The sequence below is a fragment of the Anneissia japonica genome, unplaced genomic scaffold (assembly GCF_011630105.1).
Source record: "Anneissia japonica isolate Jap-2015-1 unplaced genomic scaffold, ASM1163010v1 scaffold142_len1259957_cov175, whole genome shotgun sequence".
NCBI lineage: Eukaryota > Metazoa > Echinodermata > Crinoidea > Comatulida > Comatulidae > Anneissia > Anneissia japonica.
The window spans coordinates 498,241-512,103 of record NW_022684560.1 but is presented as its reverse complement, the minus strand read 5'-3'; the positions used below and the strand labels follow the sequence as shown (position 1 = coordinate 512,103).

The 13,863-nt window shown below is 33.4% G+C and overlaps 2 protein-coding genes across 11 annotated transcripts in view; one reads left to right on the top strand and one right to left on the bottom strand.

The window, feature by feature from the left end:
• Nucleotides 1–1,195, bottom strand: part of LOC117106526 (sodium leak channel non-selective protein-like) — a 54,505-nt gene extending 53,310 nt beyond the window's left edge. For 3 of the 9 annotated variants that reach the window (XM_033247916.1, XM_033247923.1, XM_033247930.1), the window contains exon 1: nucleotides 943–1,195. The gene's annotated coding sequence lies outside the window, so the exon portion shown is untranslated. The remainder of the gene's footprint in view (nucleotides 1–942) is intronic. The other 6 variants (XM_033247899.1, XM_033247944.1, XM_033247907.1 and 3 more) reach the window with 2 other exon arrangements.
• Nucleotides 1,196–4,895: 3,700 nt separating this feature from the next.
• The window catches only part of LOC117106512 (multidrug resistance-associated protein 5-like), a 26,322-nt gene continuing 17,354 nt past the window's right edge, over nucleotides 4,896–13,863 (top strand). For both annotated transcript variants that reach the window (XM_033247884.1, XM_033247890.1), the window contains exons 1-4: nucleotides 4,896–4,999; nucleotides 7,149–7,488; nucleotides 10,091–10,249; nucleotides 12,857–13,004. In XM_033247884.1, coding sequence (XP_033103775.1) covers nucleotides 7,157–7,488; nucleotides 10,091–10,249; nucleotides 12,857–13,004 — 639 coding nt within the window. In that variant the 5' untranslated portion in view covers nucleotides 4,896–4,999; nucleotides 7,149–7,156. The remainder of the gene's footprint in view (nucleotides 5,000–7,148; nucleotides 7,489–10,090; nucleotides 10,250–12,856; nucleotides 13,005–13,863) is intronic.

Genomic DNA, 13,863 nt, shown 5'->3' with positions numbered 1-13,863 from the left:
TGGATACGACGCCCCGTTATGGAGTTATGATTTTTTAAACAACATGATGTCAGAAAATCAGCCCAAAAGCTTATCTTATTTCTGTTGGTTACGCACCGCTGATTCGCAATGTTTGTCATCACTTCAAGGTGTCTATTAGATATGCCATTTGAGGTCAATGGATTAAACAATAATGAGCAATCCAACTTTGGTCTATTTTATTATATTTTGATTCCTTATTTTTATTGTGGTTGGATGCTTGTTTGTCTTATATATGAGCATGCAAGTTGTTTTGTATTAAATTTGGTTATATAAATTATAAATTGTTTTGATGCACTTTCACAATTAATATTAATAGCATTTGAATAAATTACAGTACCTACATACACGCATCATCACCATTCCCACCATCATATTATCATAGAATGGTTTATATACATAGCATTTGAATAAATTACAGTACTTACATACACGCATCATCACCATTCCCACCATCATATTATCATAGAATGGTTTATATACATACGGTGGCGTATCTAGTGGGATGCGCTGGGGAGCACACCCCAAAAAATACAGCATTCCAACTCCCCTCCGCGTCCATTACAAAACTCCCTAACGCCACTGTATACATACAAATATGAACCAGACTAATTATTATCATCGTGATTGACGAAACAGTATAAAGATATGTATCTTGGTCATAGTATACCAGGGAATTGTTTATAGGCCCTAGTGAGTGGTCATACATTGTCTACAGATGACACCCATCATTGGCCGTGCTCTCTGTTTGACAGTGATTGTCAACAGAGAGTCATGTCATGCATGAATTTTGATATTTAGAAACAATAATGTAATTTAGTTATATTAATATAGGCCTAAAATACTTAGCGACAGAGAGGAAAACTAAATAACTCATAGTAACATTCTTTAAGGCAAAATAACAGATTTTACTCGAACACTTACTAGGACCGATTCACATCCAACATCCTCATCTTCTTCCCGACGATATGTAATGAGTTAATGCTGTACTTGTTGACGTTTAGCTACGCTATACCATTCTAAAATGGGTAGGAAGGTTTAATGATAGACGATCCGATACGACATAATATCAAACAGAGTAAGTCAAATTCCAAGCATTAAATATGTAATGGTTGTTTTAAATAATAACATCGTTCTGAATGGTTTTAACACGGGAGTGCAATTCTAATTATACGAGGTCACAGTCACTTCGAAATGGAACGACCGGAATGTGACCTGTTACCTTGTCTTAAGTGTCCGCCGAGGGAGATTCAACTCGACGATGATTATAATAATTATGTTAATCACCTGTCGGGAGCATCGACTGCCTGTCATGCTGTTCGGTAGGTATGGTAATTGGCTTAGAATATTGCGAATGCAATTAATACCTTCCGACGATAGTCAATCGTGTCTTCACCTCTTTTCGATGTCATAACAATTCCGTATCTAACCATGATGATGATGGACCTAATCAAAATAAGATGATGATGGTACAGTATGACATTGACAATGGTATGATGATCAACAACTCTAATAATAATAATAATAATAATAATAATAATAATAATAATAATAATAATAATAATAATAATAAAATATACTGTATAATAATAATAATAATAATAATAATAATAATAATAATAATAATGAAATAAATAATAACAATAATAAAGATGATGATGATAATAATGATAATAATAATAATAATAATAATAATAATAATAATAATAATAATAATAATAATAATAATAATAATAATAATAATTATAACAATAATAGGGCTATACATACCATATAGGCTTACATGGCTACATGTAGGCCTATATACAGTAGGCCTACTGGTATAAAATACAGTATTTTAGATTTCTATTTATGATAGCTAGCTTAAAATTTATAAAATATTTAATATAGTTATATTGATACAATATTGATAATAAAATAATATTATTTAAAAATAATAGGGCCTACTCTAATTATAAATTTGTTGTTTATAAATTGATCCAGGATTGTTAATAACAAGCACACGTAACGTTGTGATTAGTATGTCAGAAAATAACGTTTGCTACACCAAATAATATCGTTCTTATAATGTAGAATTGTTAGTTAGGAATTGATATAATGCCCTACTGAGACACTGCAGTTGAGTCACTGATAATGGAATGTACCATAGCAAACTCATGAATGTGACACATTAATTTGAATCGGTATATGATGATGGCATGGCGGTATGCATGATTCAAAATAGCCCCCCTCCCACCCACAAATGTAAAATGCGTATTTCAAGCCCGTAGGCAGGATTTTTAAAGGGGTCTATCCACCTCAGTCCCACCATGGCTGGGGTCAATTTTAAAGAGGTAACACCTCAGATGTTCGGAAATGGCAATACAAATGCCAAATATTTGGACTTCATTTCAACAACTTCCATGCAAACGGTACTTATTAATAATAATAATTTAAAAAGGACATTTCTTAAAAAAAGGTGGGGTGGGGGCTCTCTTGAACCCCCATGGCTACGGGCTTGTATTTCAGTACAGGGGCGGTGGTAGGGCCAAAGCCCCTGGCGCCCGTTGAGCACTGGATTATAAAAAAGGGAAATTATTTTCCTTCAACAAAAATGAACGTAGGGCTGCATTTAAAGGGACAGTCGCAAAATATTTAAAAATTATTCTGTATAATTTATAAATAAATACACACGCTTTTGACATCTCTGTGACGTTAGATATCAGATCATTATGATGGCAAAAGTATTAACATCATACAAAGTGGAAGTTTATCCATAACCATATTCTAGAAATTACCTATTATACAAGAAAGGTCCGTCGTCGGAACCACACCGGCTATGGTCGAACCATTTTTATCATATTCTTATTAATTCATTTTTAATGCTTAAAAATATTAATAATGTTTGCACCACTCGTTCGAATTGAGGGTGAGCTGTATAAAGTAATACGATGAAGCAACTATGTGTATAAAATTTAATAAAACAATGCGTATATTAATTTTACCGGCTATAGTATAACCATGGAGATATTTTATACCGCCATGGTATAACTCACATCTTTAAATTCAGAGTTACCGTATATTGCGCCCCCATTATTCATCACAAAACGCTGGTTGAACATCATACATTTTAGCGGTGAAATAATAATACACTTACAAAAATATGCCACAATAACACAACGGAATATCTAAATGATAATTTTTTTCTTTCTCAAAATGTTCTATTTTCTTTTGCAACAACAATAATAAAAGAGAATGTAACACAAATATATCAAAATACTCAGTCAATGATGTTTTTAATCTTAGTAAAGGTTTGTTAGCATGAATAAATATTATACATCTTAGCAATATTCTTTTCATTTCATTTCATTATTTATTTTGGTCATTTACAACAACAACAACAAAAAAAGCTGAAATTTGGGGAGACCAGGGACAACCAGAGTGAACCAAATCACTGTAGCAAAGCCGGTTTACCCAACCCCAAATTCAGCAACACATTAAAACATCAAACATTACAGGGAATCAAAATACAAAGAAACCTTACAAAGAAAAGAGGATGGGCTTTCTAAAACTGCAGCATTTTAACAATGTAGGGAGCTGGTCCCAGACACGAGGCAACCTGATGGCTTTTCAATAGTTTCTGTAAAATATAGGCCTAGTCATATTTTAAAAACCGTATAACTACGATGAAGTTTCTTTAATTTTGCAAATATAAAAGTATAAGCCAGAATCAATCATACAAATAAAAACTGCGACCGTAAAAAGCTTGAACCATGTTAACACACCACTCCACGAAGCCTTATTACAAGGAGGTATTTATGCCTCCATGCTTATAACAAGCCCACATCAATCCATTGCTTCCTCTTTCTTTTTAAAAAGTAAGCATTTATTATTTTCAACCAGGCCAATTTTATGCAAAAGATCATTTGTGGAAATAATTGTATAAATATATGTAAATTGCAAATTATTGTTAGGCCATCAAGAGTAAAAGCGTGTGTGTTTTTTTCCATTTCTCTTGTGCCTTTGGAGTTGCAGTACTAATATTATTTAGCCAATTGTGCACAAATGAAGTAGCTTTCTGTCGGGGGTTTAATTTATAGTGATTGCGGCTCTCTGATAGGATTTTTATGTTTTGATTATACCACAAATCTTCGTGTGACGCATTATCACCATAACAATTTAAAAATTTAAACCAAGCCTTTATGACATTTTGCAAAAAAAAAAAAACAAAAAAAAAACCGCAATTATTTCTAAGCTTTTCATGAGCAAAATTCACGATCTAACTTTCGTTTACAATACCACATCCTTTCAGCTCCAATATTGCAATTTCCCTCAAAATAAAATTTCTCCTTTTCCATAATTAGGATCGTGTCATCTGTGGATTGATTGATTTTTATTTTGTCTGTTGTACACATAGCATAAAAATAACAACTTATCACATTACAGTACAGTACACAGTACAGAGACAACAGAAGAGAATTAATACAAAAACGCAAATAAAATCACTCAGTAAACTCTAAACTTAGTAATGTTAGCATTAATGTATTACTTGTTATTCTTAGAGATGTTTTCCTCAATTATTTCTCTAAAAAATGGTCATTTTTAGTAATGTATCTGTAAACATTCCCGACGGTGGGCGTTTTTTTTTACTCAACATATTATTTTCGGAAAATAAATTGTATGAAAATAACTAATGTTGTACTTCTATAAATTTGTGTGTTAAATGTTTTAATATAATATTTTCTGTTATGGTGAGTGTAGTACAATAACTGTCTCTTATACACATCTAGATGTGTATAAGAGACAGGTGTAAGTTAGAAACTAGCTTGTAGGCCACACCTCTTTACATATATATAATACCAGCAAAAATACCGTATAAAGACAAACATTATTTTACGCTTAACGGCTGCCATCGTATACCGAGTGAGTAACAGGACAGATCAAAAAGCGTGGTGGTTACATTTGTCAAGTAATACTCACAATTGTGAGTACAGTCTATCAGGTAGGATATTTGATTTTCAAAATGTATTAGGACTACTACTTAAACTGTATTGCATCATCGGAATATTTTAAATGCCTTTTAAATTATGACTGTTTTACTACTGACTTTATTTCACCTAAGATTTTTGTATTTATAAATATTTTTATTATTGTAAGGATTTTTTATTTTGTCAAAGGACCCCCACTTGACAGTGATTTAGTTCACTTTTGGGTGTTCCTGTCTCATGTTCTTTTGTACTTGTTCCTTGCTGTTTCTGTTCTTGTAAATTCTAATGTTTTGAGACAAATAAATAAAATGAAATTGTCATGAAAAAATATCTGTCGCCATGATTACGGATTGTTATAATTCTTATACTTACGCAGTGGCGTAGCTAGGGGGTCAAAGGGGCACGTGCCCCGGGCGCCACGTTTGAGGGGGGGGGGGCCTCAAAATGGGAGAATGAGAGTAAAAAAATAAGCACTTTTTCGAAAAACACGACGAAATTGATGTATTTCTTCAGGCATGAATATTTTAATAAGAATCCGAATGTAGTTGTTTTTATTGGCAAATTCATAGATTGTGATTTCTTTTCAGTCCATTTCGACCGTTTTCTCTTGTTTTTTATCCTATTCTGTAATGACTACATGACTAAAGCTCATCCTACCATATCTCAGAGCCACGATGGCTCGATAGCGAGACTATCTGCTTTGGCACTACTTAGTACCGTATTGAGCGTGATGAAGCAGACAATATTGCTAACTTTTATCATGTTATTAACTTATTTGTTGTTACAAAAGCACACAAAATTCAGTTGCAAGTTTAAACAATGTAAAAATTCAGCAACTTACAAGACTCTATTATAAGATAAATTTAGAGAATAAGAATACTGAGATGTATGCGATAAATACAAATTAGGATAATGGTAAAGTTGTATACAAAGTTCCCAACATTGAATGCAGTTTCAATAGTAAGAAACAGGGATGGCGCCAGGGCCCCCTTCGGGGATAGCTGCGTACCATCGCGTGTGTTTGCTTGTCATGTGAGGGGATTTCCACGTAGGAAAGTGATTAGGTTTGCTGTTTGACTAGTCCTTGGCCATTATGTCTAAAGTTTAAAAAGCAGCTCAGGATAGTTTCTTAAAAAGAGCTGAGTTCTCTCGTCATTTGCATTTATTTAATTAACGCGTTGTCAATATTATCTCACTGCATGGTTAACATGAACACATACATTATTTAACTTACTAAAAAAAATCAACTATTTAGTTTCGAGGAACAGCATTAGACATACATACTGATAGACAATAAACTACAGTATTATCATACCAGTACTATTATAATTCAACCAGCTTTACATGTATTAAATATGCAGGTTGATAATATTGGGTCTAAACAGTCTGTGCCATAACATAAAATAGCAGGATATAGTGGAATTTAGTACCGACATAATAAACTATACAGAATAATTGTCTGCAAAATCCAAAGATTTTTTTTTAAATAGTGGCATAGGCAACTTGAAATATGGTGATTTTTGTACAAATACAAAACAATTACAAGGAAAAAGTCCCAAAATTGTTCGCTGACGCAATGGCATCAAATTAACTAAAGACAGAGTGGTCACTTAAGTAGTTATAAAATAATATTCATAAAAATATAATCAATTGATTTAGTGTGAAAAAAAACCTCCCAGAAACAAACATATAATCACTATGACTTGCTGGGTTTCTCAGTCACCAAGTTGGGCATGGTATTATAAAAATCATTAGGCCTACAATATTTATTTTTTAAATTAATAGTCATTTAAAACAATTATTATTATTATTATTATTATTAGTATTATTATTAGTATTATTATTATCATTATTATAAATATTATTATAATTATTGTTGTTATTATTAATATTATTATTATTATCATTATTATTATTATTATTATTATTATTCGTTATTGTTTTTATTTCGGAAACATGTTCAAATCTATGAACAAGTAAACATAATGTATCAATAACAGATTTATATTTGTAGCAGTGACATCCGTTTATGTATAAACTACGATCCAAGAGAAAATATCACTTCACTGTCATGTCCTCATAAATTTCAATTCTCAGCATAAAACCATACTGCATCGGCTTCTGAGAAAATCTACCTTGTTATTAATTATTATTTTTTTACAGAAAGTTAAATGGTTTCCAATAATGAGAAAAAGGATGTATATGTTACAGAACCGGTTACAGAAACACAGGAAAATGTATTTCAGAGGCCCTGTGAACGAAGGCGTAATGATGAAGACATCGATATCCTGAACAAAATGATTACAAGCGTAAAACTGGAAGACTCAGACAACTATGATTTCAATAATAGTTTTGATGGAGGTAAAATCACTAAAAATGGAACATTTAGGCCTACGAAAAATAATATTCAAGATGACAGCGAATTAGCTCGTTTTCAAGCAAAGAAATGGAGCCGATATCGGCAGTCTCTTCAAGGTTTTAAACCGTACAGAAAACCGTCTGCGTAAGTTTCAAATTCACTGGTTAAAAAATATGTAATTGAGAAATTTAATAACAATAACGATGTTAAATATTTTACAGTTGATTTTTGTTGATTTATTTTATTTTATTTTTTGTTAATAACTGATATAGGCCTATTACCAGATTGTTATCAATGTCTGATCCAAATAAAGTTAAATGTACTTATTTTTTGTTGTTGATATATCAAAACCTATACTTTTAATACAGTGCCTATAAATGATTATAATTATGATTTTTATTTACTATTTTATTATTTTTTCCCATTTTATTTATTTGTTTCAAAAACATTAAAATTTACAATAATAGAAACAGCAGTAACAAGCGCACACAAATATGAGAAAGGACTCCCCAAAATTAAATTAAATCACTGTCGAATAGGTGAAATCACAGTCGACTGAATACTACTACTACTATACTTCATTGATATTAAACCTAGTAGGAACACAACTAACAACTTAACGTTATAATAACGTTGCATTTTTGTTCAAAGGGTTGTAGAAAAATAGGCACGTACGGCATTTAAAACGCAATTTCTAACTAAATAGCATTTTTAACGTTGCTGTAACTTTGTGAACGTCATTTTCTGACATAAGAACCACAGCGTTCCAGGGCTAGAAATTTACTTTTTCAGCCACTAGCAACCTATTGCTAAAATGTGCTAGTTGTTAAAAATGTAACTAGCAAAATGAGCTTCTCAACTAGTAAAATATATTGATACCAACTCAACATATTATTTTCGGAAAATAAATTGTATGAAAATAACTAATGATGTACTTCTATAAATTTGTGTGTTAAATGTTTTAATATAATATTTTCTGTTATGGTGAGTGTAGTACAATAAATATCACAAAGAAATAGCCAAGTGGGTATAAAAAATCGATTTCTATACCTTTTATATTTATTGTTTATTGTCACACCCTCAGAAATTTCAGGGGCGGGAAAGGGGATGGGAGGAAGTTTTTTTTTTTTTTTGCCAGACTAGCCTAGGCCTAGCTAGTCTAGGCAGGCTTAGATTCGTCTTAGCTAGGGGCTAGGCCTAGAAATTTCAAAAACTGCATTCGTAGCAAACCAAATCTTTGACAGAAAAAGGCCATAACAGAAACTCAATTTTACATAAAAGATTTGTTTGTACAATATTTATTTTGATAGGCCTTGGTCTTTTAAAGTTGGGGCTAGATGTTCCGTAGACGACCAATGGTGCAGTAGTTGGCCTAGCCTAGGTTAGGAGGTCTACTAGGCCTAGCCAGACTAGCTCACACAGAAAAAAATCAAAAAATGCCTTTGTCTTAACTCAAGAGATATCAGTGACAAACCCCAAAATGACCAATATTGCGCCTTTCTCGACTAGCTAGGGTCTAGTAGGCGCGGCTAGGCCTAAAACATCTGTCAATTGAAGCCTAGGTTGTAACCTATTATTTGTCTAAGCTTCATAGTAAATTATTATTATCTATTATCATATCTGAAACATTGTTTATTATCTAAAAAGAACCAAATTAAATATGTTCGCCTTAACTACCGATTGCATCGCCCGTGACTTCCGTCAACAAACACATGTGAGCGATTTTTTTTCTGCACACTGCTTACTTAGCTTGTTGCATGCATGCATGCAAGCAATGCAAGGTTTAAAAAAATTAATGTTGGTGGCGCACTTCACATCTTGTGCTCAAGATGAAAAAAAAAACGATCGTTTTTCGTCGATTATAGGCATTTTTAGTCGTTTGTCATAATTAAAAAATAAATAAATAAATTTAATAAAATTTGTATTAATTTTTGTAGATCAGTTTAGTCTAGTTTTAGTTAATACTAGGCTAATTACAAGATATTTGGTATAGATATTTCAACTAGCAATCATTTTTTTAAATTTGCTGGTTTGTGAATTTTTACCTAGCAATTATGACAAGCCTACTAGCAAATTGCTAGTTTGCTAGCGTGAATTTCGAGCCCTGCCGTTCGTAAACCTTATAAGGTTTTATACTTGCTCTGGGAAGGTCAGACTGGGGGACGTGTGTTAAGCGTGTTCTGGCATTGGAAGAGAATCTCAAAAGCATTTATTTTCTGTTCGATTGGGAACTTTCGCTGCACGACGACGATAAGACGTAAAACGTAATGACGCCACATAAAGTTATCTGCGCATGAGAGAACGTTGATTTCTCGTTATATTGCGCAATGTTCACCAAATCTACGTTAAACCTAGGTTAAACAAGGTTAAACCATGGAGGTATTATTATAGGTAGTTTTTGCCGCACGACGTTAACCTTAACTTTAATGTTAGTACCCAAGATACAGCAAGATAGCTCCGCTCCTTTTTTAAACAAATCGAGATACGCATGCGCAAGCCCGTAACTAACGTACGTCGAGCACGTAAAATCCTGAAACTAACGTACTCCGCAACGCAAGATAAATAACTTATGACGTCATCCGTTAACGTTACGGTTAACGTCGTGCGGCGAAAATTGCCTTGTTAAACAGAGGACGTAGGACGGTCACGCATGAGTGGATCCGTCATAGCGTCACGTAGTTTTTCAAGTCGAAAGCTCCCTATTCTTTCAATGTCTTCAATTTATTATTAAAATGTTCTCGTTTAGAACTCCGGCTAGAAATCCTATTGATGACGCTGGACTTCTGTCCATCATATACGTCACGTGGTTAACTAGTCTGTTCAAAAAGGCCATCCGTGTGCCTCTTCAGATTGCCGATTTATTTCCTTGTTCATCGTTTGACTCTGCGAAGGTGAATTCATCAAGGTACGTCAAAAGTAATAAAATGATAAAAGATATCTTATAATTATTAAAATGACCATAGAAATTAAAAAAAAAATTGTACCCTGATTTTTATGCTAGATAATAATATTGTTTCTATCATCTGTAAAATTATGGGTAACATTTCTTTTTAAATACATTGATCTTTATGTTCAAGTTGAAAATTTGTGTTATTTCAAAATGAGCAAGTTAATTTCAAAATGATTTTTTATTATTTCTCATGGTACAATGCATCGTTCATGCACCACAAAGTACCACCAAGGTAATGAAAAATGTTGTTTGGAAGCTACTTATATGTGGTTGCTATTAATTATACGTATGCATCAGCCGAATGTAGTACAATTGTTTATCAGTGTGGTTAATCTGCTCAATAAACAATTTTAATTACTTGTGCAAATATAAAGATGTGGGTAACCCACATCTGTATATACGACTTTTCATGGGTCTCGACTTGCTATGTAGGCCCTCTTTAGGCTAGACGCGCCTAGACGGTTGGAAGCGACGATCGAAGAAAAACGGTTAAGCAAGCCAAGGACTTCGCTAACTTCCATTCCTCAGTATTAAAATCCTTCCATTGATGGGCACTGTCTAAAACTTTCTTCCACCTTATCTCTGGAAAGATTGTAATCTTTTCGGCTGCAGTTGGCTCAACGTGAATTACACAGGAGCCAGTGAGCTTCCATGATGGCCTAGGCTCGGACACTGACACGTTGTTGTTTGTTGTTATCTCGCGACGTCATCAACGAGTACAATGCATTCATTATCCACCATCAACTAAACTGCCTTAAAGAAAAAAATATTGGTTCGTGTGGGAATCAACACACAACCTCCATGTTTGCTATTCATTATCCACCATCAACTAAACTGCCTTAAAAAAAAAAAAAAAAAACACTGGCTCGTGTGGGAATCGAACCCACGACCTTAAAAAAAAAAAAAATAATAATAAAAAATAAAAATAAAATTTAAAAAAAAACTTGCCCCGCGTGGGAATCGAACCCACGATCGCCGAGTTTACTACACTCTGATCCAGCATGACTAAACGGAGGGAGGTAAACCGCGGCCACTAAACCACAAATGCGATAAACCTAGTACCACACCAAGTACCAGTTAGTCAACTCTGATATTACTAGAAAAAATTCTTCGTATGTATACACTGCTGGTTAATATTACGCATAGTCATGGTGTCAAAAATGGGTCGTGGGCCAAGAGGGTTTATTTTTGTGTCTAAAAATGTAGAATTAAATTTATAATCGATTTTTGATTGTTACCATCTCCATAACTTACGCACTTTTTTTTAAATAGACAAAAATATTTGAAAAATTCATTATGCAAATTAGAAAAAAAATAGACCAATCACCTTACGGGAAACCTGGTGGTTGTGTGTTCAATTCCCACACGAAACAATGTTTTTTTTTTTTGTTTTTTTTTTTGTTTTTGTTTTTAAGGCAGTTTAGTTGATGGTGGATAATGAATAACAAACCTGGAGGTTGTGTGTTCGATTCTCACACAAACCATTTTTTTTTTTTTTTTTTTTTTAAGGCAGTTTAGTTGATGGATAATTAATCTCAAATTTGTAATAATTTTTTAATTAAAAAATATGGCTTCGTTCAGCCTTTTTGGCATGAAATATGCGTGGTATTTTATTATTTAAAAAACCATGGCTTTTGCATATCCTTCTTTTGTTTAAATTCTTAAATCTCGAGTGCGATTCTATGATATTCCTTTGCTAGAAAGGTGCTACAGCATATTTTTATTCTATGCTGGATAGACCTAAATTTAAAAATGAATACATTCACACTTCAAATCCATTTAAAAAATGTCTAAATGTGCTTTTCCCCCCGAGCGTTCGTAGGTATTTTAGACATTAGAATAGTATATGCAATATCATCTTTTAAATGTGTACTTTTTAGTGAATAAAGTGTTCTCACGAAGCCGGATTTGCTGGTGTTTCATGGTATAGCCCTGTGAACCTACATTATTTGCCAAAATAAAGGGCTCTTGATAGGTTATAAAGTGCAAAAAATAGTATCGTTAAATTTTAAAACATGCATGGTTTTAGTGGTGGGCGTTAGAGCAGAAAAAAAGATGTAGTATATATATATATTCCTGATAGTTTGTAATAAAGTAGAAAAACAACAGTATCGTTAAATTTTAAAACATGCATGGTTTTAGTGGTGGGCGTTAGAGCAGAAAGCAGATCCTGATAGTTTGTTATTAAACAACATTGCTTTGCTTATATTGTGCGTGGTATTTTTTTCATCTTAATAAGTTAACAAATGGCTTTTGCATACCTTTTTTAAAGTTTGAAATTTTGAGTGTGATGATATTCGTTTGCTATAGTAAAATTTTAAACCACATGTTAGATATATTCATCCTACATTTGTTTTCCATTTAACAGAACAACCACATTAATTATGCTCTCTTCGCGTAAGACATACAAAAATAGGCCTATAGGCCTACATATAAAAAAAATATGAAGCTTTGAATCCGCTCCTGGGACCCAACATGTGTGATGAACTGTCGAAGCGCCTGAACGTAACGTATTAGAATAATTATTGCACGGTAATGGTATGTTTCAATTGTGTTCCACAGACTTGAACGACTATGGGAAGAAGAACTTTACCTCAAAGGACCCAAAAACGCGTCATTTTTACGCACTGCGTTACGATTTTTGAGAACTCGTTTTATTCTAGGACTTACGTTAGTTGGTTTGTGTTTTTGTATGGGAATGATGAATGCAGTAAGTATCAATGAACGCTTTATTGGTATGTAAGAACACAGACAACGCAATTTGTTCTCTTCTCCCTGTCTATCCAGACAGGATATTAGGATGTTCTTGGCTAAATAGACCTTTGCGTAGTGTCAATCAAACTTAACAACTGACTAATCAAACAGCGCTAGGAATACGCGCGTGTCTCACAAACACACGTTGTATGGAGGGATGGGAAGACAGGGAAAAAATAACTGAACCATAGAAAGAGAGAGAGAGAGTGCTTTTGAGGTTAGATTTAAAGGATGAGATGCTTGTAGTATTTCATGATGCGATGCCATTATCAATGTAGTTAGGCATGTCATGTTTGTCAAATGTAGTTTGACAGTCTCTACAGGGCTTAAGTATTATGGAAGCCTAAAGGCCAACTCAGACAGCGTCGTACGACGCAGCCCGACGCAATTTGTTGTCGCGTCGGGTCTGTGTGAGTTAAACGCAGACGCGATGGTGTGCGTCGGGGCAGTCGTAGAATATTAAAGCCCCATTTCCGGCAAAATTTCACTAAAAACTGACTTTTTTTTAGAAAATATTCATTTGCATTACTCCAATTATTACAAATCATGGAAAAATATTGGCATGAATTTTAGTTGTCACAAAAGAATAAAAAAAATGAGAAATACAGACTATTTCTCATAAAATATTACCATTTTCTGGACGAATTCATCGTTACTAGGCAAATTCAGAGGTTGTAGATCGCATCCACTGGAATACTCTCGCTTTTATGTATACCTGTCTCTTATACACATCTAGATGTGTATAAGAGACAGACATTAGCCTATCCAACGCTGCTAGGTTAGGCCTAGCCTTACCTCGATTTAGGTTCTGTTAT